Source organism: Tiliqua scincoides, chromosome 4 (genome assembly GCF_035046505.1).
Source record: "Tiliqua scincoides isolate rTilSci1 chromosome 4, rTilSci1.hap2, whole genome shotgun sequence".
In the NCBI taxonomy this organism is placed as follows: Eukaryota; Metazoa; Chordata; class Lepidosauria; order Squamata; family Scincidae; genus Tiliqua; species Tiliqua scincoides.
The window spans coordinates 33,976,429-34,001,760 of NC_089824.1; the positions used below are offsets into that span (position 1 = coordinate 33,976,429).

The window sequence follows — 25,332 nt, forward strand, 5'->3', positions numbered from 1 at the left end:
TAAATAAGCAGGGGAGTAGACAGAAATTCTGGGTTTTGTGTGGCGAATTTGGTTAGTAAAAGATCCAACAAGCATGTGGTATCAAATCCTGTTGGGAGGGGACAACTCTGCCTTCTGCCGGGAGTCTTTTTAGACTGTTTTTCCTATACATTTGCTTCTTGGCACATGTGATGCCAATAAAAAAAATGTTTTCATTTTGAAAGACAATATTGCAGTTGCCAGAAATGTGAAGTCATAATGGTCTCTGATGAGAAGGATGTGGGTTGTCTAATAAATGGATCTCAGTCAGTTCCTCCTGTACTTTGATCATTGTGCTTAATTTTGTTTGATAGACCCTTGACATGCTGTATAGTCCACAGTGGACTGGATTTTTGTTGAAAAATGTGGTATAAATGAGATGTTAACAAGTCTAAAGTTGGTATAGCATAGTGGTTAAGAGAATGAGCTATATGAACTGGGGAAGCTTCTAATTTTGAATCTTGTTTCATGAATTGGGAAACCTTGGACATGCCTGTTTCCAACTCATCATCTGTACAATATGAGGACAACAATGTTGATCTGGGCTTGCAGCAAGAAAACGTACTGTATCTGAAACACTACAGAAACTCTCAAAGCAGCAGTTTTTCAGATTTTAGGTAAACTTTATCCAAAAGTTTAAAACTGCATTCAGAAGTCAGTGAATTAGAATTTTGGTTTTTAATATTTGCTTTAATGCTGTAAGACTCCTGTTGGCTTGTCACATTTGAAAAACTTGAGCAAACTCTTGTGTGACCACTTATTCTAGGTAGTGACTTCATTCATTGTACACAATATTTTCTGAAGAATATCTCCTGGCTACTAAAAATGGGGATCAAATGAGTTTGCCTGCTTGGAAACCTCCTTAATGTGTGAGTGAATGAACAGTGATTTAAGTTCTGATGCACTAGACATTTCAGTTTTACAGATATGTGTTGCCTGAGGCACCAATCTCTAATGTTATTTCATGCTTGCGGACCATAATCTAATTTACCAGGTTTGGGGATAAAATCTGAGACTTTCCAGGACTACAGCAATTTAAAATGATTGAATGCAAACTTGGGATTCTAGAGCAAAAAAAATCCTCCTTGGATCTGTCTGATTTTAAATAACTTCAGCATATTTCCAACTCCCCTTTGGGTGTAAGTTGATTGAGTGGGCAGTGGCATCTCAGCTGCTGGAGAGCTGATCACCTGCCCCAGTGTTTCTCAATCAGTGGTACTCATGCCACCAATGAGGTACTTGAGGAAGTGTCTGGTGTGATTTGGGGAACTCCCAGACCCCCACCATGTGAGACCAGGAATGCAATGCTTCAAGCAGCAGAAGGAGGCTCAGCTCAGCAGGCAGAGCTCCTGCATGCACTTCTTGCTCAAAAAAGCCTCCCTGTCCACCCTGAACCTTATCAGTGTTTGTTACATTGTGTCTGGACTTCAAATCTGAAAGTAACTGGAGATGACACCATTGCCAGTTACTTCCAGTGCTACTTTCAGTAGGTGGACCATGTGAAGTTACAGTGGGGACAGATGTTGAAAAATGCTGATCTACACCCTTCTTAGTCTGGCTTCAGTCTGGGATAGACACTGATTTGGTCACCTGGATGGATAACTTAGACAAGGGGAATGCTTTCCTGTTTGTTCTGCTGAACTTCAGTGGCTTTTGATACCATTGACTATGGTACCCTTCTGGATCTGTTGGCTGGGTTGAGGCTTGGGGGCTCTGTTTTGAAGTGGTTCTGCTCCTTCTTGGCCAACAGGTCTCAGAAGATGGTGCTAGGGGACTTTTTGGCACTCTGGTCTTTATGATGCAGGGTGCCTCAAGGTTCCACATTGAGTTGTATGCTTTTTAACATCTACATAAAATCACAAGAGATCATTCAGGGATTTGGACTGAAGTGTTATTGGTATGCTGATAGCAACTCATCTCTCTTTACCAATAGATACCAGAGAAGCTGTTGAGGTCCTGGAATACTCTCTGGAGTCTTTTTGGGTCTAGATCAGGGGTCTCCAAACTTTTTGGCCAGAGGGCCACATCAAATATCTGGCATCGTGTTGAGGGCCAGAAAAAAATTTAAATATAAAATTTAAATTAATAAATTAGAGATGGAACTTAGATGAGTGAATAAATGTATGAATGGGCTCATTCATTCAACCTCTCTGGCCCTCAGAACACCCTTCCAAACACAACCAGAGCATAGCTTGGTCATGTACAGTTGAGTGGGCCAGAGGCTTTCAGGAGACAAGAGGTTGGCCGGATAGAGGCTTGTCGCGGGCCACATCTAGCCCGCAGGCCGGGGTTTGGAGACCCCTGGTCTAGATGATGGTCAACAAACTGAAATTAGATTCAGACAAAACAGAGGTTGCCCTTGTTAGGAAACCTTTGACTCAGGGATCATTTGATCTACCTGTTCTGAATGGGGTAGTACTCCCCCTGCAGGAACAGGTATGCAACTTGGGAGTACCCTTGGATACACAGCTCCACCAGGTGGCAGCTGTGGCTAGGGGTGCTGATGCAAGAGCTATAGCTCTACTTGAATTGCTTGGATTTTACCATAGTGGTCCATTCTGAAGTCTCTGCAGGCTTCAGAAAGCCCTCTGGTGGTGACCAGAGCATACCTCTGGATGCTTTTGGAGGATTTAAAGAACCAAAATAGTGAATTTGCTTATTCACTGTTTTTTGTATCCACGGGAGGGGTGGGAGGTGTCTGTGAACAGATCCCTGTGGATACAGAGGCTCCACCTGTACATTGTAGCCATAGTAGATCTGTAGCAGATTCCCAAAAGAGCTCACATACCATGATAACATCATCTAGTACAGGGGTGTCCGTACACCCTGTATGGAACACCAACTTGTTCCATACAGAGGGCCGAATAGCATTCATGATGCCTGCTGAGGGCCGGAAGTGATGTCATTAGGCAAGAAGTGATATTAAACTGGTTATAACCAAAAATAAGCACTTTTTCTCACTTAGGAACTCATTAGCTGCAGAAGAAAAAATATGCAAATCTTGATGATAATTGGGGAAGTGATGGATAAAGGGGCTCTGAAGTTTCTAGCAAGCAGAGTAATTGGCAGAACTATGGGAAGTTCTACCACCCAGCTAGTTTGTTGCTATTAAACACACATGGGAGTAGAGGCTGTTGGAAGTTTCAAAAGATATAAGTTTCTTAAGGATACACATCTTCTGAAGCATCAGAGAGTCCTACAAATGGAACAGAAAACTGTATAGCTGTTCTCTTTGTGTATTTGTGAGAGGATGCTCATAATTGCTGCCTGCCATTATGGAGGCAGTACTTAGGAGTCTCCATCCTTCTCCTTTGGAGGGCAGGGAAAGAGAAGATGTGGAAGTTGCATAAAAGGACACACTTCCTATTGGTATCGTGGAGAGTAGGTAAGAGTCTTAGGCGTCTGGACTGTACACTGCCCTTCAGAGTCCTAGAGGTGGCATTGTGCCTGAATTTCAACAGGTTAAAGCTGTGGTTCCCAAACTGGTTGGCTGTGACCCAACAGTCTGGGAAGCATTGATCTATGCCCCTTTAAGGGATGGGGAGAGGGGGAAGACAGCAACACAGTTCCCAAGATCATGCTGCTGCTGAGGGGGTAGGGCGTTTTTACAGTTACCTGCGGCCAGCGCTACAGTCCTGGGAGGTCTGGGGGGTGTGTGGGAAACTTGGGGTGGTTTATACTAGAGCAGCTAGAACAAGCTACGGATGGGAGATGGGCCATTGGAAAACTGTAGAAAACTTCTGCTCCCAGGCTTTTGATACTTTTCAGTACTCCCTGTGGTATCCTGTAAGCTAGAAACACAGACTAGTAGAACGCTATGCATGGCAGTCTTAAGTGGATAATACCTACCTACCTACCTACCTACCTACCTATCTTTAAATTACTATTTAAAAATAAAGCAAAGCTATGGTTTGTCTTAAACAGCACAGTCCCTAATTGACAAATGTTCTGTTGATTTTAAAAAGGGCTGCTGAAAAATGAAACTATTCCTGAAGTTGGAGAAGATGTTGCTGCTTCAGTTAATGTTACAGAAGCTCTGTCTGAAGAAGAACAGGATGAATTGAGACAAGAGCTTGCTAAGGTAAACCTCAATGTGATATCTGATGTGCTTTTTGTGGCCACAAAATGAATCTGGTCTGTACGCTGTGGTATTTGAACAGTGCTACCTTTGTAGTTTAGTGTTTTTAAAAAAATAATTTTGTTTTTAAAATGCATCCTTAGACTAGTATCTGGGTCTGTTGTGCTATTACATAAAAGTTAGTCGTCGTTGTCCCCGTTGAAAACAAACCCAGAAGAAAAATGGTAAAGGCAATTCCCCTGATCAAATATGTGCCTGAGATTGGAGAATGAAGCTGCTATTTTTCCAGTCTCCACAATTTGCTTGTAATTTTTAAGAGACAGTACACATTTTCTGGATGTTAGGGGTTTTCATAATTTTGAGTAGACATTTTAGCTTTATGCACTTACTCTGCATAAGATATTATATGCTGTATAAGAGATGGGGCAACTATATACTGGATTTCCCCCTTTCAGAAAGGGGGAAAAATAGTATTGCAGTAGAACATCCACACAACAGTGATAGCTTATACTTCTGTAATTTTTTTATGGTCTCTGTTTTGTAGGTAGAAGAAGAGATCCAGACTCTGTCACAGGTGCTTGCTGCTAAAGAGAAGCATCTAGCAGAAATAAAGAGAAAACTGGGAATTAGTTCACTGCAGGAACTGAAACAGAACCTTTCCAAAGGGTGGCAAGATGTGACATCGACAAACGCGTAGGTTTCTCTGCCTCAGTGTATACTGATTGGAAGAGTCAGATATTCCTGAATTTATACAGTCAGGTTTATAGACAGTCTATCAACAAAAGTTTTCAAAGCAGTTCACTTAGCCAATGGAATAAGAAGATGTCAATGGCCAGGAAAGACTAAGTTTTAGGGTACAGGTTTTAGTTTATTGCTCTTATGTGCACATACAATGCCAGTCCTGCATGCTGAACTCTTCTCTCTGACATAGTTTTCTATAAGCAAGGATTCCCCATGCCAGTAGCATTTGATCATGTAACGTCCTCTCACAGTTCTGCCTAATGTGATAGGAAAGCTGTACCATGCAATTCAATCTCTTTATAGGATCTTTTCAGGCAAGATAATTTAGTCAAAATGTTGGTTTCCTTTCTTGGGCAGATGAGAGCCATATGGATTGCGATACATGTATAAGGGAATGCTTTGTGGTCTGTACAGCAATACCTTGACTTTCATCTACTTTGAATATTTTGCTCTTTCCACCAGTTTCAATTATAATGTATTTCAAATTTCCTCATGGATTCCTTTCACCCAACCTTCCAAGATGTATGTTGACATTTGTTTGTTTTTGTTAGGTTTCACACACATTAATATGTTATATATTTACATTTTTGCCTGCCAGAATAAATTTACAAGCTAAATAAGGCATCCTTTTTTGACTTTCATCCATGCTATGGTCCCTAACCAAATGAAAGTGCAAGGTATTGCTGTAGCTGTTCAAAATGTGTGTTGCACAACTGAGTGTTTGAAAAGAAGACTCAAGAAGGCAACTCATTCAGGTGCCTTAACCAAGGGCTCTGACATTTTATGAATATTCCTTAAAACCTTTATGAGCTATTTTCAGATAAACAGGGGCAATATGGCAGCTCACCATCCTTTTCACTACTCATTTGTCATTCATTTGTGAAAGTGTCTGTTCTTTGAATAGTTTAAGATCAGTTGCAGTTCCAAGTACTGTACCACGGAAGCCTTGGATGTGATTGTTTTCAAAATTGTTTGACACCTAGCCAGGCCTTCTTAATTCATCTTGCAAGAAGATGTGTAAGGATAAAAAATAAACTTTTAGATGAGTCTGCACTGAAGTGTGGATGTTGAATGAAGAGGCTTATGGTACTTGAACAGCTGTACTAGAAGTGAAATAATGTCTATGGCAACAGTTGAGATGTTTGGATGTGCAAGAACTGTAATAACTAATTTGGTTGTCTTTGAATATAGGTATAAGAAAACATCGGAAACCCTCTCTCAAGCAGGGCAGAAAGCTTCTGCTGCCTTCTCGTCAGTTGGCACTGCAATAACAAAGAAGTTGGAAGATGTGAAGTATGACTTAAATTTTTTCCCTATAAAAGCAGCTGTTTGTACCCTTGTTAGGAGGGTCTGCCCCAGGCCTAAAATCTTATTTCTTGTGTGCTACAGATTATAGATGGGGTTTACATCTTGATATTTGACTGGGTTCTATACTTAAGAGCAAGTTCCTACCACCCCTGGCTAGACAGTTTCAATTGCTGACATATAAAGTATAGTAATAGGGCAGTAAATGGCTGTGTGACTCAGTCCTGCCGTTCCTGTAAAAACTATTGCCAGTTCTCTATGGTTCAATTTAACATTTTTTGCTCAGAGAAGTGGCTGTTTGTGGAGGTTTTGTGCAAGTATACTTTCTGGACCATTTACACTGAGCTTGGTAGACTCATCAGTTGTCTGAATTGGTGCTAATGTCAAATGCTATTTGCTGTCCAATTGTGACTTGAAAATGTTAGGGATATTGAATCTAAGGTGCCTGAGTAATGGCACCTTTCTCCCTTGCAAGTTGGCTATGGAGAGCTCCTTAATTTGGAAGCATCCTACTTGATGCCATGTTAAAAGGATTGGATAGGAAATACTCGTGATTGGGTATAACTGTTCACAGGTGCATGAGTTCTCGGCTTTTGCTGTTTGTTCTTCACAAAGGAGAGAAGCTGGCAAACTAGCCTCGTGAGCAGCATGCACCCCAGCTTAAAGAAATGATAACTTCTCCCTGGCTTGCTTCAAGGATTTTTCCGTGTCCTGCAAAACTTCTGACTGCTTTGCTTGGAACCAACCTCTCCTATCTTGCTGCTGTTTGGATGACTCATACAGTTACTTATTCAGGAAAATATTTAGATTTTATGATGCAAAGATTGGTTAATGACAACATATTTCACAAATAGTAATTTTTGAGTTCTGTTCTTATTTTAGATAAAAAAATCTTAGTGCAAAACAGTCATGTAACTCTTGTTTCTGGATTTTTTTTTCCCTTAAAGTCTCCTTGGATGAGAAATTTCCATCTTCCTATTATGCACTCACCAGTAATCTGTCTAGATTTGGATACACAACTCGTGGCCTTCTGTTAGCTTTTTTGGTGCCTTCTGAACAGCTTTTTCATGGAGAACTTGCATAAAACTTGATTCTTGCTGCCATTTGTCTGTTCAGTTAGAATTTTTGTAGCAACTATTGATAAAGGAGGCCCTACTTCCATCAAAAGTAAAATTGCCTATTCTTTCATTGCATAGTATTCCTTCAGAACAGCTGAATGCTAGAACTATATTCCATTGCTGAACAAGGTAGCAGTCAGCTCTTCATCATTTATTTATTTGTTTATATCCCTCCTTTCTCTCCAATGAAGGGCACTCAAGGCGGCTCACAATTAAAACCATATTAAAAACATAAAATGTACATATATGTATAAAACAGACATTTAATAACAATCTACATTGCTTCCATCTTTTTTTTAAGTCTAGCATAGATAATTACAAATCTTGGTAGTATTAATATGAAAACTCCTGTGTTTAAATATATAATACTGAGATTTTCTTTATTTTTAAATGCTTGCTTGGCATCGTGCAGAGTGCAGGCATTTACACATTCCTTTAGGTAAGAGTCACTATTTTTTAGGTAAGAGCATGCAAGTAGGTGCTCTCGTAGCTGCTGGATCTCAGTGATGTAATTCCCAAGTATATGTATTTAGGGCTAATGTACCTTTTTTAAAATGGCCCAAGAATAAATCCTAAATGTTCAATTGAGTTCAGTAACTTTTCAGGAAAGGAAAGATTTGGGAGGAGGAGATTGACGTATTCTAAGAGTGATCCATAGAATCCCCTTCTGCTTGGTTCTTTGTGGTACATTTACTAGTGTTCTGTCCAGAGTAGCAGCTTTTTCTGTCATTATTTCTCAGTGGCAATGCAGTAACAGATGTTTATTGATATTAGGCTCATCTGTCTACAATTTATCTGTCTTTAACTCAACTGAATCTATTTTCTTTCTCTGTGTCTGAGACTACATGTTCTAGAGATAATGTGATGGACTGTGTTAATTTGACTAAAGCTTTAACAAGACTCCCTCTGGAATACGTCAGCTGAATATCCTATTTTCGGGGAATTTTGCCAATATAATTGAATAGGAGATAGGCTCTATCGTTTATTGGAAAATATTAATCCTTCCTCTTGGCAAAGGCTACACTGAAATTGAACCTGCTGCTTAATTTCCAAACAGAATTTCAGTGTAGAAACAAGACAGTGATTTCGCAATTTTCCTTGATTGAATTGGACTTCTGGCAGTAATACATTGCTTTCCCCTCATTAAACTGAGGGGTCCCTGTAATTTATTTATTTATTGGATTTGTATTCCGCCTTTCACCCCGAAGGGCACCACCGCATTAATTGATATGAATAGAAGTACCATTACAGTTTCAAGAAGGGTAGCTTGGCTTTATAAAATGCTCATGGAAGTCCTAGTCCTGTGAATTCTTCCCAGTTTGTCACTCAGTGTTCTGAAGTGTGCTTGTGCAGGACTTTGCAGCCAGTCAGATATGCACCCAGTCAGATCTGCAGATCAGAAAAAGACAAGTAAAGGTAGCAGAAAATGGGGTTGTGTCCTGGCTGCATCTTGTTTTGTCCATGTAGACAAATAGGAGGGCTAAAATTGTGCAGATTCAGGGATATCGTCAAGCTAGGTACATATTATGAACTGGTATCTAGAGTCCTCTGACAGCTATTTCAGACTAGAACCTGTAATGCTTTTTGGAAGGCTAAAGTCAGACTAGTTTGGACTGGTGTAGAAAATGGTTTATCGAGAAGAAAATGGGTTCTCACCGTCCCATGCAATTGCTTCCATTTGTTTCTTGCATTGAGGCATGTGATGGTTTCTCAATGCATGGATAGCTTAGAAAACTTGAAGTTTGTGTCAAAGGTTGACTAGGTTAACTACCACCTCATTAAACATGGATGAACTGTAAGCATCATCGAATGGCGTATAAAATGAGCAGGTCATTAAATCAGAGTAGCAACTTCCCAAGATTACTGAATTTGCCAGTCTGTATTACTAAAGGAGCAAGCATTGGTGCCCTGAAAGTCAGGGCAATCATGATTATGAACATAAAGGAGGAACAGCATGTGGGAAAAGCTTATCAAAGGTGATTTGAAAGTGCATTAAAATTAACATTGGCCCATGTAGGTGGTACTTTTAAATATATGGGCATCTTACTTTTATTCTTGCATAGTCTCTAAAGCATAGTGGTTGTGACATTTTTAACTAGACTTAGTCAGTTACTTTATAAAATCCAAACTGCAGAGGGTTCTTAAGACAGCATGATGTGCTAAATACTGCTTTGGCTTTCCTTTTAGTGTGCATGATGACATATGCATGCCTATCTTGAGTGCATTGTAAAAGTGTTGTGTTAATGTGTTGCTGCATGAATTTGGCAGGGATCTATTTACTCTATATAATGTGAATAACTTTCCTTTCTCTTAATGCTGCCATTTAGTATACGTTGTCTACAGCATTCAATTAGCATGCCTGCTATGAGGTAATGTATGCATAATCCTACTAGTGGCATTAATATTTACAATAATCTTCTAGATATTAGTAGATAATCTTGAAATAATGCAATTGTAGGTTAAACCGCAATTCACTGAAATGCATAATGGTACTATACTTACCCTGTACAAATTGCTCTGACTTCTTACTTTCTTGGCATTCTATATCTGAAGCAAAAACATTAGAATGTGCTCAAGAGTGTAAAAGCAGCAGGAAGGAGGTTTATATCATTGCAAGTGTACAACACTGTGCATTTGGGATAAGTCCCATGAACTTAGTGGAGATTCTGTATAAGCATAAATAAGAGTGGGCTGAAAAATAGATTTGCACTGCCTTTTTAAAGCCATTTCTGTACAGCGTAACATATGCGCAATAGGGATTAAATGTGGACACCTATGGGCTGGGCAGAAATGGGTTGATCTACAGTTTATGCTATATTACTAAAATTTTAGTATCACAGTTGTATTATGAAAATACTGTATATATTTCTGGTTTGATATTGGAAAACTTAATTATTGGTCTGTTTCCCACTAGAAATTCTCCAACATTCAAGTCATTTGAAGAAAAGGTGGAAAACTTGAAGGTAAATCTTAATTACAAAGTTCTGTTTTTGAAGTGCAAGTAGTTTGAGACTTTCAAGAGTACTGGATCAGGTACCTAGCTAATTGTAGCAAGTTTTAAGTCTTATGATGTGGTATGCTCACTTAACAAAATTCTTAGTGCTGTTACAAAAGGAAGCCAAGATGATTTTTGAAGGGAGAGAAATGGACTCAATACAGTGTGAGAAGTGCATGACTTGAGTAGGGCTCTTATTATACTACCCAAGATGCATGTTGCCTAAAAGCTTTTTTGCATGATTGGATATACCTCTATGACCAACTGTCTGAAGAGATAAGAACCTAACATTGTGAAAAGAACAAGTTGAGAATACAGGGCACAATGCTTTCCTCTCTAGAGCTTGGGGTCTTCTAAAATTTCTGTGGAGGTTACTGCACACTAAATTTTTTGGCCCATGCAGACTAGCATAAATGAGTTTCAGGAATTCATAGTTGTATTGGAGTTGTATGTCTCTGCTGAGACCTGGTATAATTTTCATTTCTGGTCTTACATCTTTATGCTAGAAAAGTATATTGCAGGGTTTCTCAAACTTTGAGGGAGCTTTACTCCCTCAGTAAGTTCTTGTGTGGGAGGGGCTAGGGCAGCAACACGATCCCCAGGGTCGCGTCGTGAGGGGGGCTGCTTGTGCCTTACTTTGCATGATGCTGGGCTGCAGCAGGCTGCAGGAGGTGCAGGCAGCCCTGCACAGCGCTCTCCAATGCTTGGAACCTGCAAAAGAAGCGGGTGCAAAGCACTTCCTGCAAAACTGAAGTGTTACATGTGTTACATGTACACATGAAGTGTTACATGAACTGGTGGGTTGCAACCCACCAGTTTGAGAACCACTGGTCTATTGTATTATCTTTCCAAAGGCTCCAAGTGGGCTTCCAGCTGCCTTGGGTCCTCTTAGGGGGAGAGAGAGACAGGGTAGAAATAAATAGATAATACTTGAAAAATAATGGACTCAATAAAAAAACCATTTGCGGCTCAGATTTACTAGTTGGTTGACAGCATAAAAAAAACTGTTCATCTAGAAAGAGGCTTATACTGGGGTAGACTCTTGTGAAAGGGAAGGGAGATCGAAAATTGTGCAGCAGCTGCAAGAAACGCTGCTCTTGCTGTTTGAACTTGGTACCTAAATATTTAGATATATCTGCAGTCCACCTTTTAAAGGATTTTAATCTAAAACGGCCACATTTCTCTTCAGTATAAGGTTGGGGGAACCAAGCCGTCTGGGGGTGACTTTGGAGAGGTCTTGAACTCTACTGCCAACGCCAGTGCCACAGAAACGACTACAAAGCAGACAGAAGAGGAGACTCAATGATTGTCTTGCTTTCTTCTGCTACCCACTGCCAGATGCTGCAAGCAAGCAAATGCTGAAGCACCAACACCTCTGCTGACTCTTCCAAGATGTCTTTCTGTTTAGCACTTAGCTGTATAGCTATTTAATAGAAATTGTTTCTGTAGGTTCAGAGTATTTTTTTGAAACTGTAAAATACACTGTCTGCCTGTGGGAAGGGAACTTTATGCATTTTGAGTACAGTATTTAAAAAATTTCTGGTCTAAAGTAATCACGAGCACGTTTTCTCTCAAATGTAGAAAGTCAAAGAGTTTCAACACTATGTATGTTGGATGCTGTGATGAATAGCAGTTGCTTCATGCCACATTTAAATGTCTGCTTCCACTTGCTTCACTACCAAAACTGAAAAGGCTTTATTGGCTGTCTAAATGAAGCATCTCTAACCAGTCTTGTTGCAAGAACTTCCACTGGCAGAATAAGTCTGCTTCATTTTTGCAGTGTGATATTTACTACATGTGTGGGCTTTGAACCTGGTAAGTAATAATGAATGGGATACTTTCATCTATCACTCGCCATATTAATGTTACCCTGAGAAGGCATATACCAACAGTAGCTTCTATTAATGGTTTAACAAGCAAACAGATGCAGTTTGCTATTGGTATTATTACACAATGACTGCATTCAGTTTATTTCCTGCCTATTGAATGTTATAGAAATAAATTGAACTCCCATGAAGCCTGGTTAATGTAAAACACAAGGGTTGAAAGTCTAACTCAGTAAATTGAGTGATTTTGAAGTGTCATGCCAATAAAAAGGTAAAATTGATTCTTCTTGACTTTTAAAGAACAAACCCGAGCCTTTCCCATTCTAGCACTTACAACTTGCTTTCCTTGTCTGGATTTATCATGCATTTGTATACAAAGTGCTTCTACTTGTGTGCAGATTGGCAGAGCTTGCACAGTTGACCTCTCAATGAATGCTTTAGGTTTTACAGGAAGAGCAACCTGCAAGGGAACAAAAGTTTCTTCGAACGTAATCCTAACCAGCTTTCCAGCACTGAGTTAAGCGCATTGCAACTCCTAAGTAAGGGAACAAATATTCCCTTACTTTGAGGAGGCTTCTGTGACTGCCTCCCAACTGCAGGATGCAGCTTATGTCCCATTGACACAGCTATGTTAGTGCTGGAAAGTTGATTAGGATTGCGCCCTAAAGCTGGCAAATTCATACAGAACACTGGAAAAGCAGGATTGTGCTTTTAAGAAGGAGTGGCCATTCTTAAAGTACTTACCCAAATCGCCCACTGATACAATAAAAAAGTCTTTCTAAAAGTGCAATGCATTCCAGCATATGTAATATATGGGTCACTTTTGCGCACTGTGCACAAATGAGTACCAAAGCTTTATTTTGCCATGTTTAATCCCAAAGGTTGGCATGAACTAGAACCTATTAAGTGCACTGTAACTGGTACAATCCTATATATTTTTAATGTGCATTGAAATGGCTACAAATTGTCTATGCAGCATAATTGCTTTATTTGACAGCTTTGCAGCATCTAAGAAGTAGTCCAAATACTTCATTATATGCAGAAACAAAAGTGCATTCTGATATGCAGAATATTAATTAGAATTGCAGTTGTGTTTGAACAGGATTGTCAAGCAAAGGTTTCATGCAGCCCAGTATTCATGCAGTCTTTCATGCAGATTCCAGGACCTGATTAAGAGATAAAGGACAGAGTGTTGAATCACCAGCTTTTCAAAACAAACAGAAAAAATGACACAGCATAGTGAGGTGGTATTTTCAGCAATAAGCAGGCATTGAGTTTTGCCTAGTTACCTTTCCACTGTGATTAATTGAAAGTGATGATTTGCAGTAAACATCACTTTGAATCCCCCACCTTGTGTGCTTATTATTAAAAGGGGAGGGATACTGTCTTAAACACCAGTTTAGGCAATTTGTCTGCCAGCTGCCTCGTGAATTCCTACCAAAGACTGGTTAAACATGAACACTAACTACATTTTAAACATGCATAGTCAACTTTAAAATGGCATAAAGGGAAGAAAACTGAATTTCTTCCCTCCTTTGTTGTTTTCCGCACTTTGTAGAGTTTAAAGGGGTGCTATCCTTTGAGTTAGAGCTGCTACCTGCAGTAGTCTCTTCCATGAAGTCACTGCCAGTCAGTGTAGTGTTTTTGCTCAGTGGTAGCTCCTGTGTTGCATGAATAAGGTCCTTCAGAACTATCTATATAGGCTTCTAAGGATTGGACTTGGCAGCTGGAGTGTTACTGCTGGTCATTGTCAGCAGTACTGGAGCTAAATGGATCAAGGGCCTGACCCTGCAGAGGAAGCTACCTTATACAATATTCCTATGGAGCTTCTGAGGGCAAATCTGAAGCTGTATAGAACTGCAAGGTATGAATAACTTCAAAAGGTGTGGATGGTCTACTTCAAAGTAAGTCCCATGGTTCAGTGAAATTACCAGGTAACCACTTATATAATTGCAGTTTTAATTTAACACTGTTCAGCTAATGGGGGAGGGGGAAGAGATGAGAGGACCACAATTTAGAAGTCTCCCAAGTACTTGGTTGGGGCATGAAGACAACCACCCTGTAGAAGCAGATGACCAGCCTAGTCCTGTCCCCCCCTTCTCACCTGACTTCGAGTTCATGCTTTGTTACTAAGTGGAGCTCTTCCAGCAGGAAACAAACTTTGCTCCATCTGTCTCCAACCAGGGACAACCACTCTTGGTTCTAGCAGCAAGGTGGCAACATATGCTGATGTCTAGGCCAGTTATAACTTCTCTTATCCCTAAAGATTTCCTCAAAGAATCTTGCTGCCTTATCTGAAAGATGTCTTTATCGCATATCTGGTTGTAGTTGGTAGCCAACTCATCAATATGGAGACATGATCTTGCTGTACCCAACTGTTTGAGAAAGTTTAGGGAGAATCTTGACACCAGATGTTTCCCAAAAAAGCAGGATTTTCTCAGGAAAACTGCAGTGTCTAGTTAACCCTATATTGCTGCCGTCAATTCCAGTGTTCCATGTTCATTGTAAAGGCCTTCTTCTGTCCCAAGAACACACTGGCCTTGTTGATACTGCTGAGCAAGTGTTTTCTTTTTTGGACACCACCCAATTGCACTAGTAATTAAATTGGCTTACCTTGCAATGACCACAAGGTGGAAGCAGTTGAATGAATAATTTTTAAGTGAGGTTGTTAGGCTACCTTTTTAGTTTTACAACAGCAGAGGGCATTTTATTTCCAAGAATATTTGAAAATAGTGCTTGGCCAAACCTTTCCACTCTGAAAATAAGCAGCTACAATACTTGATTGCTTAAAATTTATTGCCTTTCTGTTACAAAGGGAAACGCAAAAGTGGTTTGCATAATATGACAAATTGAAAACTGGACAATATAAAATTTAGTTAAACAGAGCAGTTCTAGGAATAGAGTAGCAAACCTGAGCCCTAAAGCTGTCAGCTGAAGAGCTGATTAAAGTACCTTGGTTGACATTCTTTCTTTGCTTCCATTCAACCTTCTGTCTCCCAGAATATGCCTCTGAAGAATCTTACACCTTAACCCCTCAGACCTAGATCATGAGGGTCCCAATGGAGGCTCCCATTCAATGAGCTTCTTCAACCTTAACAGTAGGTAATCCTGTTCATTCTACTCTAGGCAAATTGACTAAACATTGCTGTTTATACTGCCACAAGGAAGTTGAAGATAGTGCTGTGAAATTGGGATAGGATATTATGAAAGAATCTGGTGATAAACGCTAAAGGCAATCTCTTGCAGTTTGAGTCTAATGAGATTGAATTTGCATAAAATGAAGTCCATTTTGAATATAACCTTTTGGGCTTTCCTTACATGCCCAAATTTGTCTGCTCTCACTTCCTCCTTTGCTTTGCTTAGTATCCTCTGAACAAGAGTTCTGCACAGCTTGAAAACTTGTTTACACTGTAATGTGTTAACTGGTCATCTGACTAACTTGTACAGCTCCATAACTGGGCAAAGAATTTTTCAAAACAGAATTTCCTAGGACAGATGAACTCTCCCTACTCATATTTGCATGCTGTCTATCTAGTGGTAGCAATTCCATCTTGCTAATGTCCTCCTTGACTTTCCTTTTAGACTGTCTACCCCCTTTGAGTCAGGGAGCCACTTTTTCCTTTTGTAAGGTAAACTACAGCCAGGATTTATGTTGGAAAGCAGTATATATGAAGTTCCCAAGAAATGTACTAGTTCTGTTTTGGAGGTTTGGCTGGAAGTTAATGTGTACATATGTATATCAAAACAGCCAGCCCAGCACTATCACTCCTGTACAAAAGCACCAGAGTAGACAGTGTGTGGATAAAAGTGTTGTGGATGTCTGTAATTCAGGGTCTTCCCTCTACAGCCGTTTAAATATACCATGGGTCTTCAGCAGGTGTGTTGCACCCAGTGGCATCACTATTGTTTAGGGTTTTAAAAAATAGAAGCACCTGGTAAAAAGGAATACAACACTTTTTCCTTTCAGGGTTATGTGGAACAGGTATGGTGGCAGTTGCTGCTTTTACACAGGAGTGAAAAGGGCAGCCTGAGGCAGGGCTAGCCCAAAACCCTTTGGTGCTTGAGATAGTATGCCAAATGTCTCCTCCTTTAATGGTTGATTGCAGCCTTGCCCTCTCCCTCGAAGACTAACAAATGAAGGGGATGGGGTGTAACAGAAAAGGTAGAGGAGAGTGGGGAGCTGGAGCAGTGCTTCTCAGTGGTTATCCTGTTGTACCTCTTCACATGGTTCACCAATTTGAAGTACCACCGGAAGTAACTGGTTGCCAGTAATTATTGCCAGTTACTTTTGGGTTGGGAGACAAAATATGACAAATGCCACTAAGAGGCTCAGGGTAGACAGGAGGGCTTTACCAAGTGTGAAAAAGCGTGTTTTGGATCTGTCCACTGCTGTTTGTTGTGTCACATTCCTTAACTTGCTGTCTGGACTCTAGCGAGTACCACCAGACACCCTCTCAACTACCCCAGTGGTACCTGTCCACTGGTTGAGAAACAGTGGTCCAGAGTATTTCTGACTACGCTTCCCCTTCTGCATATTGCAAGCCAGGGCAAAGGAAGAGCAAATGGGCAGTCAGATGCATCACCATCTTGATGCCCATGCCTTGGTCAGCCTCATGGATACACCACCCCTGCAAAACATCTCCTGTGCACCAAAAAAAACCTCTGGAGATGCGCCTGGAAAAAAAAATGAAAAATGAGTTCCAACTTGGGGGAGCCTCCAAGAGTTCTGCAGCATGGCTGCAGCCCAATCCTATGCCTGTCTACTCAGAAGTAAGTCCTACCTAGGATGGCAGCCTCAGCCTCCAAGCCTAGGCCGGTCTAATCAGAAGTAAGTCCCAGCATAGTCAATGGGGCTTACTCCCAGTTAAGTGTGGGCAGGGTGGCAGCCTCAGCCCCTCGTTTCCTGAAACAGCGAACAGGCTTCGCAGCAGCTGTCTAGCTAGGGAGGCCCCGTGGCTGCTGAAGCTCATGCGCCGCTCCGCCCGCCTGCAGGGGGCGCTTGTGCCAGTAGTGCCACCGTAAGTCCGCAACATCCGCAGGAAAGTGAGCAGAACGAAAGTGAGGAGGGTTTTGCGCAGCCCGAGCCCTTCAAGAGGTGGCTCTAAAACGGTCCTCCGCGCATCATAGAGAAAAGCGGAGGCTCATGATGAATCGTGGGCTAGAGCGGCCACCGCTCCCGAAGCGGGCGGGGCTCTGCTGCTGGAGCGGCTCATGTCATGGCGGCGGCCGGTATTCTGACTGTCGCGGCGGGACGGCCGTGCCTAGGCGCCTTCGGGGCTGCGACGCGGCTCCTGTGCGGGGGCGGCTGGCGGCGCAGAAGCTCTTCTGCGGGGCGAGGAGGCGGCGGCGGAGGCGAGGTGCGGCTCATCGCTCCCCCCCCCCCCGCGTCCCTCCAGCGCGCTCTCTGGGGCGGAGGGCTGTGCGGCTGCGAGGGGGAGGCCAAGCCCTGAGCCCTGGCCTCGCTCTGCCCCTGGCCGCAGCAGGCCCTCTGGAGAGCGGTCGGGCGCTCAGCTCCTCTTTGCCCTGCGCCTGCCTGCTGAGAAGTCGACCCCACTGAGTTCAACAGGGCACTGCTTCTCAAGCGGTGGGTCGGGACCCACTTGGTGGGTCGCGGGCCAATTTCAGATGTGTGTCCAAGCAGGATTCACGTTTACCTTGGAGCAGGGATGTGGGTTGGGTGGGGACACAGGTGAGGCAGAGCCTCCCCCTGGAGTCCATCCAACAGTGCCACTGCTGTGTGAGGCACCCACAACCCAGGCACTCGTCTCATGGTGTGAGCTAAGGGTGCAGCCCTGTCCACATATATCTGAGAGCAGGGATGTGTGGTGGGTCGGGAGGCGCAGCCTCCCCACTGCAGTGAAAAACACTGCTGCCATGTGAGGAACCCAAGCACCCACAACCCAGGCACACATCTCATGGTGTGAGCTAATGTTGCAATCCTATCCACATTTATCGGAGCAGGGATGTGGGGTGGGTGGGTGGGAGGCTCTGCCTCCCCGCTTAGAGTCCTTTGAAAACGCTGCTGCCGTGTGAGGCACCCAAGCACCCACAACCCATGCAGGTGTGCGCTTGGGTTGTGGGTGCTTGGTTGCCTCACATGACAGTGGCACTTTTTGAAGTACTTGTGTGGGAGGCCCTTCCTCCCCACCCACTGCATGTCCTTGATATCTCAATTCATTTCAATGCGTATTTTATTTATTTATTTATTATACGTTAAATTCAATGCTTCCATGGTACATGACTGCATTTCAGGAAACATTACAGATCTGCACTTTGAACAGGCTACAACGTATATGCTTTTAACAATGATAGTTAGTGAGGCTTACTCCTGAGTCAGTGTGGATAGGATGTTTGGGGAGTTTTTCTCAACAGATCAGCAGCTGCTTGGGAGTGTAGGAAATTTCTTCTTTATTTTAAATAACTTTTAAAACTTTTAAAAATTTACTTACATTCCTAATTTTGTCACATAGGGGTGTTGAAAATTTTCCTGCTTGATTATGTCATTTCTGACCATGACATCACTTCCAGATTAATGACATTACTTCTGGTGGGTCCCCACAGACTGTCATTCTAAAAAGTGGCTCCTATTACTAAGAAGGTTGAGAACCACTGTAATAGGGTTTTTACCTCCTAGGTAAGTGCACATAACTAAGACTGTATAATTATGTGTGCTTATCAGGGAACAGCCCCCATTGAACTTTGTGGAATCCACTTTTGAATAAGCATACAGAGATCAGGCTACAAACGGTCTTCAGATTAAGTCGTTTGCAAAGCAGACTGTAAGAGGAAAGCTTATTGATCTATAAGGAAGGCAAGTCAAATTTACTTTTCTGTATCTGAGATAGCTTCTCCTTCACACTTAGCTGCATTTTGACAACTTACTTCTCTAGAGAAGAGCCACATAACCTAAAATTATTTGGAATTTGGTTGTGCTTGTGGGTTATTGAATTTTGTATGTGGTATTTTTAACTTTTTGGCGTGAAATCTTTATGATGTCAAATCAAACCCTTTCAGGCTGTTTTATGTGTGCATAAATTACTTTCCTGGCTGCTCCTTGTTGATTTATGTGACTGCTTTAAGCTTTTTAGTCTTCAGTGAAAGACTTCTATGATAGGAAGATCAAACACACATGCTGTTTTGCTGCATTGATGGAGATCTATCTGACATCTACATACAGGGTCCTGATCCCTTGCAATAGAACTTGCTATTATGTCAGCTGAGGGAGATCCTTGATAGCAGGGTGCGTTCTCTTTTTGTCTTTTCACAGATACACTATAGTCGCAGGGAAAGTGGTAGTGCAGAATACCCCAGAGTTACTGGATGATGTCCTTTTTGTGTTAGTATCTTTGGCATTCCTTATCTTAGTGAGTAGGGGAGAATTAGCCCCCATTCTGCCTGAGACACACAAATTGCAGTTCCCAATGTGAAAGGGAGAGGCATTTGCTACAAATTCACTCACTGTGCTGGATGCTTCTATTACTGGGAAAGGAGTACCCCTGGCAGACACCTATTAGTGGTAGAAATGTTTATTTCTGTGGCTGGGGTAGTTAACAATATGTATTTTCTTGAAAAACCATGGTCACTGCTTCTATCCCCCCCCCTTTTTATGTAGTGATGGGGAGGGAATGGAAGCAAGGCTGTAGCAACAATCTGGGAAAATGTGGAGAATGGTGATATCAGGCTTTCTTCACTCCCTCTGTTTGAGTGTTCTAGATACAAAAACAGCTGCACTTTTCTCTAGAAGCATTAATCAAACAACCAGCAGACATAGTACTATTTTCTCCTCTAGTGTGTATTATTATTATTAACTTTCTCACTCTTAATAGTGTGATCCGAGTTAATTTCTGTCATTATGATAGCATAGATTTTAGATCTAATACTGTAATTCTCCTTTTTAAGCACCAGTTGTCAGTAATACTTCAAATGCTGATAATTTATACTTCATTTACTATTATCCTCTGAATATAGTTTCTAATGTGCAAATACTGATAGATCGGGGGTCAGACATGTCATCCTTGGCATATCTAGTTACATGGTATGCCAAGGATGACATGTCTGACCCCCAATCTATCAGTATTACATGGTAGAATAATCCTATATTGAGAAGAATCCTTTAATGTCTGATGATTTATTTTAATCCTAATATCAAAATTACCTACAGTATTTAACTTTTTCAAATTCAGTAGCATAATTTCACTGGACTCTCTTGAGAAGTAAAACAGGTTATTGGTCTGTGATTGTTGTTCCCACTCTAAAATGCATGTCATAGTGATGGTGCTGACAGGAGAATGAAATAAATTCTGGCAATTTTCCGGAATACTTTGATTCAGGTTAAGAGAGTATCAGAGAATGGAAACATGTCAAAATTCTAAGCCCCAGTATCAGATTTTTCAGTTCAAGAGCCTCTAAACTTCTGGGAAAGAATATGCTGTATGACTTAATGCTGATATGATTTGGAATAAGTCAGTACTTGTTTATTTTGACATCATGTGTGTATCAGGTTGCAATTCTATACACACTTTCCTGGAACTGAGTTCCATTGAACTGAATGGGGCTTACTTCTGAGAAGGCATGCACAGAATTGCACTGTAAATGTGTGGCTCTATATAAACTGAATTTAAAAAAGTATTTATTTGCAAACTTTAGATATGGAAAAATGCTATGAATTTTTCAAAATAAAACAGTATAACTCAGTAATATTTTAAAATAATTTTCTTTAGATGTTGAAACAAATTACAAAACAAATATTTGAAGTTTAATATTCTCATGATGATTGCATGAATGAAAACTACTAAACATTCCATATGATAAACTTATCCTCCATTACATCCTGAAGTTTTCAGTTTGGGAACTTCATTGTGCTGGGATATAGTGACACGGAATGCAGATTTTATTAAGCGTAGGAATGATGTTTTTAAAAAATCATTTTATTATTTTCTTTAGCTGCTTCTTTAAACTGTAAGTAAGAAGCAATGTCAGTGCTTTTTGTATCACTGTTGTCCTTGCAACTACTTTTGTAGCTATTGATTTTTGTACAAAGTTTCTACTGTATGAGAGTGTCTCCTGACTTTCCACCCAATTACTCCTAGATCCCAATCAGATCGTTCTCTTGTGACTTCCCAGTCAGTGTTTATCTTCTTGCCAATTATTGCTTTTCTTTCACTGTTCTTTGATCAAGCATCTTCCTTTTTCAACCTTCTCTGGTTACTTTATTTTCCCAAAAATATCTTCATTAAAAAGGAAAACATTGTTCTCCTTCGACTTACAAAATAGTTAACGTGCAATGCAGTCCTAAGCTTGTTTAATCAGAACTAAGTCCCAGTGTTTTCACTGGGACTTAGGGCCCAGTCCTATCCAGCTTTCCAGCACTGATGCAGCCGTTCCAGTGGGGCATGCGAAACATCTTGTGGTGGTGGTGGGGCAGTCACAAAGCCCTCTTCAAGGTAAGGGAACACAGGGCCCAAAACTTACTCAATTTCCCAGAACCTGTGCAGCCACAATGCAGCCCCAAGGTAAGGCAACAATGTTCCCATACCTTAGGGAGACCTCTGTGATTGCCTCTCCACCACAGGATGCAGTGCATGCCCCATTGGAACAGCTGCATTGGCACTGGAAAATTGGATAGGATTGGGCCCACACTCACTTCTGGGACACCTGTTGTCTTCCTGCTGGAAAGCATTGCTGGGCAGGCAACATCCATTTACTGGGATTCCCTGACTCTCAGATCAAGGCATGTGAAGTGTGAAGCATGCATAGCAGTTGTCTGATGGTGAACTTGGTCCTGTAAACTAAGCATTTAAATTTAATTTCCATCATTTTTACCTTAGTCTGGAAAGTGAAAGTGTCTCGCACCTCCTGAATCGCTCCAGCAACCTTTACTTCAGGACTGCAGTGCAGTTGCATCAGTGCTGGAAAATTGGACCCTCAATCTCCAGAGTGTGTTTAGGATTATAGCTTTGAATTCCTATTTACAGCAAAATCCTCACAATATTTTAACATCTTTTGTTTGCATGAGTCAAGTTTTAGGAGTGTGTGTTCTTTTTAAGGTTATTTTTTGTGGTCTCCTGTCTTTTTGCTTCTTGTAAATCTGATGGGAAATACAGTGACATTTGCTAATAGTTTCTTGTAACACTAGTAAGATAAAAAGATCAGATTACATTAGGTATTTTCATTTTTGGATATAATTTTAAATGTGTTAATGCCCTGTCCTCACTGCTTGCCCACATCTTTCCTGGACTAATCTTAGAATGGTTGGGTTGTAAATCAACAGATGATCTCTGACCAAAGCAAGAATCTTTTAAGGAACAGTTTCAAATAAGTGTATGTTGCACACTCTGAGTTGAACTTGGAATAATTCAGCTAATTATATGCATTACATTGTAATTACAGTGCAATTTCCAGTATCTTTTGATTAATTTGATACTGTAAAAAGAAAGGCCCTATAAAGCAATGAAGAAAATATCTCTTCCATAACTTTCTATTACAAATAGTTGCTAAGCAAGGGCAGGGATGTTTTTTACATTCTTTCACAATGGACTGTGTTTTTTCATTGTTCTTTTTAGTTTTAGCAGAACTGTTGTCTGTCTTCATGAGCAGACTGTTGCAATTAGCACAATACTATTTTTGTTGTATACTGAATACTGTTGTTGGTACAGAAAATAACAGCTTCTATATATGTTCTGTAGTCCACCTTCTGTGCCATAGAAACCATGTATATGTAATGCTACCTGATGTCCTCAAATGTTCCAGTTGCCCACAAAGGTATGTGTCCCAGATTTGTTAAGACTTACCAGTCCATCTCATGTAAGCATGTGCTAAATGTAACAAAAAGGTTACCTTCATGGCCTATAAATACGAGGGTCGCCCAGAAAGTAATGCACCACATTTTTTTCTCAGCCTACAGTAATGGTACGAATGCGAAACTTTAGATATACGTTATTTGAATTTTCAGGAGTGCACACACAAATTTTTGGTTTCTTCAGACAGATAGCGTAACTGCAGCAGTGTTTCGAAATGGCGTCTGTAAGTGATATACGTTACAAGCAGCGTGTCGTCATTGAATTTCTCACTGTGGAGAAAGAAACTGTTGGGAACATTCACAAACGTTTGTGTACAGTTTATGGAGAATCTGCAGTCAACAGAAGTATGGTTAGTCGCTGGGCACAGAGGGTGAGGCCATTAGAAGGCGGTTCGGCAAAGCTCCAAGATTTGCAGCATTCGGGGCGGCCATCCACGGCTGTCACACCTGACAAGATGCAGCTTGCTGATGTGCTCATTCGTGAGGACCGACACATAACGACTAGGCAGTTGGTGCTGAAGCTGTCAATCAGCAAAGGAAGTGTGGATGCAATCATCCGTGCTCTTGATTACTCAAAAGTGTGTGCACGATGGGTTCCGCGCTGTCTTACGGTGGACCAGAAATCTCTCAGAAAAAACATTTCTTCTGAGTTGCTGAAACGTTTTGAAGATGAGGGGGAAGCGTTCTTGTCCAGGATTGTGACAGGTGATGAAACCTGGGTTCACCATTTTGAGCCCGAAACAAAACGACAGTCGATGGAATGGCGTCATCCTCAATCTCCACAGAAGAAAAAATTCAAAGCAACTGCTTCCGCAGGTAAGGTCATGATCACTGTGTTTTGGGACTGTGAGGGGGTCATACTCATTGATGTGATGCCAAGAGGCAGCACCATTAATTCTGAAGCTTATGTAAAGACATTAACCAAACTCAAGAAGCGCTTCCAGCGACTTCGGCGCCATAGCAACCCAGGTGAATGTTTGATTCAACATGATAACGCTTGGCCTCACACAAGTTTGAGGACTTCGGAACACATCACTAAACAGGGTTGGACTGTGTTACCCCATCCACCCTACAGCCCTGACCTAGCTCCCTCAGACTTCCACTTGTTTGGGCCATTAAAGGATGCCATTCGCGGAAGACATTTGGAGAATGACGAAGAGATGATTCACACAGTGCAGAAATGGCTTCGTGACCAGAACAAGGAGTGGTACCGACAGGGCATACATGCCCTTGTGTCTCGCTGGAGGAAGGCCATAGAACTGGACGGAGATTACGTGGAAAAATAGGGAGTGGAGAAGAAACATCATTCTTCCTTGTGTGTAAGTTTCATTGTGTTCAATAAATAATTGTTGAAGAAAAAAAATGTGGTGCATTACTTTCTGGGCGACCCTCGTAGGAAAGTGAACATGTGTAGCAAGAGCCAGAGGAGAGACAGTTTGCCCCCTGGTAACCATGCGGGATAACTTTCTGCTGCTCCCGTGGATACCTGTAACTGCGGATAGCAGTGATCCCTACTCGGATCCCACACCATGCTCATGTCTTATCTCTTTGTTTGCCAAGACTTTGCAAATTGTAGCTTTTTTGCTCAGCTTACAGAACGCTGTGAAAATGAAAGAAAACGCTGAGATTACTAGACTTAGAGCTGCTAGACGAACACTATAGGCAGAGGCAGAGAGAACTAATAGGAAGTGGAGTCTCACATTCTCTGTCTGCTTCCTCTGCTGTCCACTTTTTGTTAGTTTTCTCTCTGTCGCTTTCTGTGTGCTGGCCCAGCTGTCTCCTGAGTATGTGCAAACGTGTGTTACAGTGCCATCCCCCAAGCCATGTGTGATCTCTAGAAGTCTAAGAGCCCAATCCTATGCATGTCTACTCAGAAGCAAGTCTCATTGTAGTCAGTGAGGCTTACTCCAAGAAAAGTATGTACAGGATTGCAGCCAAAGACTGGAAGTGGACTAGTGGTGGGTGGTGATGATTTCTAGAACAACTAGATTAATGAAATGCAATACAGGCATATGCCGCTTAACAACTGTTTGCTTAACGATGGTATCAAAGCAAAATAAAGATGCTCTTAATGAGGCAATCATGTCTTCCATAGCCTGCAGCAGAGTGTCTGTTAACTCAACAGAGAGGCTCTTAATGCAAGGAAGAGGCAATCTATCTCCAGTAGCCTGTGCAGCCAGCTAGTGTCTGACAGGGAGTGACTGTTTACACAACAAAGGCAATAGATTGGATTGAATGTTCCCTTAATGACTAATCGCATAACAACGGGGATAGGAGAACGTGTCCCTGTCATTAAGTGGCGCACACCTGTACATTTAAGTTGCAGGCTGTTGTCTTTGGGTTTAGATGTTTATTCCTAAACTAAGTTAGATCTAAACTAAATATAGGAAATGCTTATCTTATTTGCAAAGCTACCTTAAGTGCATGTGCATATATAGTTACTGAGGTACTTA

At 41.4% G+C, this 25,332-nt stretch overlaps 1 protein-coding gene across 2 annotated transcripts in view; it reads left to right on the plus strand.

Annotated features, from left to right (window-relative positions):
- The window catches only part of TPD52 (tumor protein D52), a 36,273-nt gene extending 23,938 nt beyond the window's left edge, over positions 1 to 12,335 (plus strand). Inside the window, exons 2-8 of one of the 2 annotated variants that reach the window (XM_066624297.1) lie at positions 3,984 to 4,099; positions 4,641 to 4,789; positions 6,029 to 6,130; positions 7,673 to 7,699; positions 9,588 to 9,629; positions 10,175 to 10,223; positions 11,445 to 12,335. In XM_066624297.1, coding sequence (XP_066480394.1) covers positions 3,984 to 4,099; positions 4,641 to 4,789; positions 6,029 to 6,130; positions 7,673 to 7,699; positions 9,588 to 9,629; positions 10,175 to 10,223; positions 11,445 to 11,561 — 602 coding nt within the window. In that variant the 3' untranslated portion in view covers positions 11,562 to 12,335. The remainder of the gene's footprint in view (positions 1 to 3,983; positions 4,100 to 4,640; positions 4,790 to 6,028; positions 6,131 to 7,672; positions 7,700 to 9,587; positions 9,630 to 10,174; positions 10,224 to 11,444) is intronic. The other variant, XM_066624298.1, reaches the window with a different exon arrangement.
- The last annotated feature ends 12,997 nt before the right edge of the window (positions 12,336 to 25,332 follow it).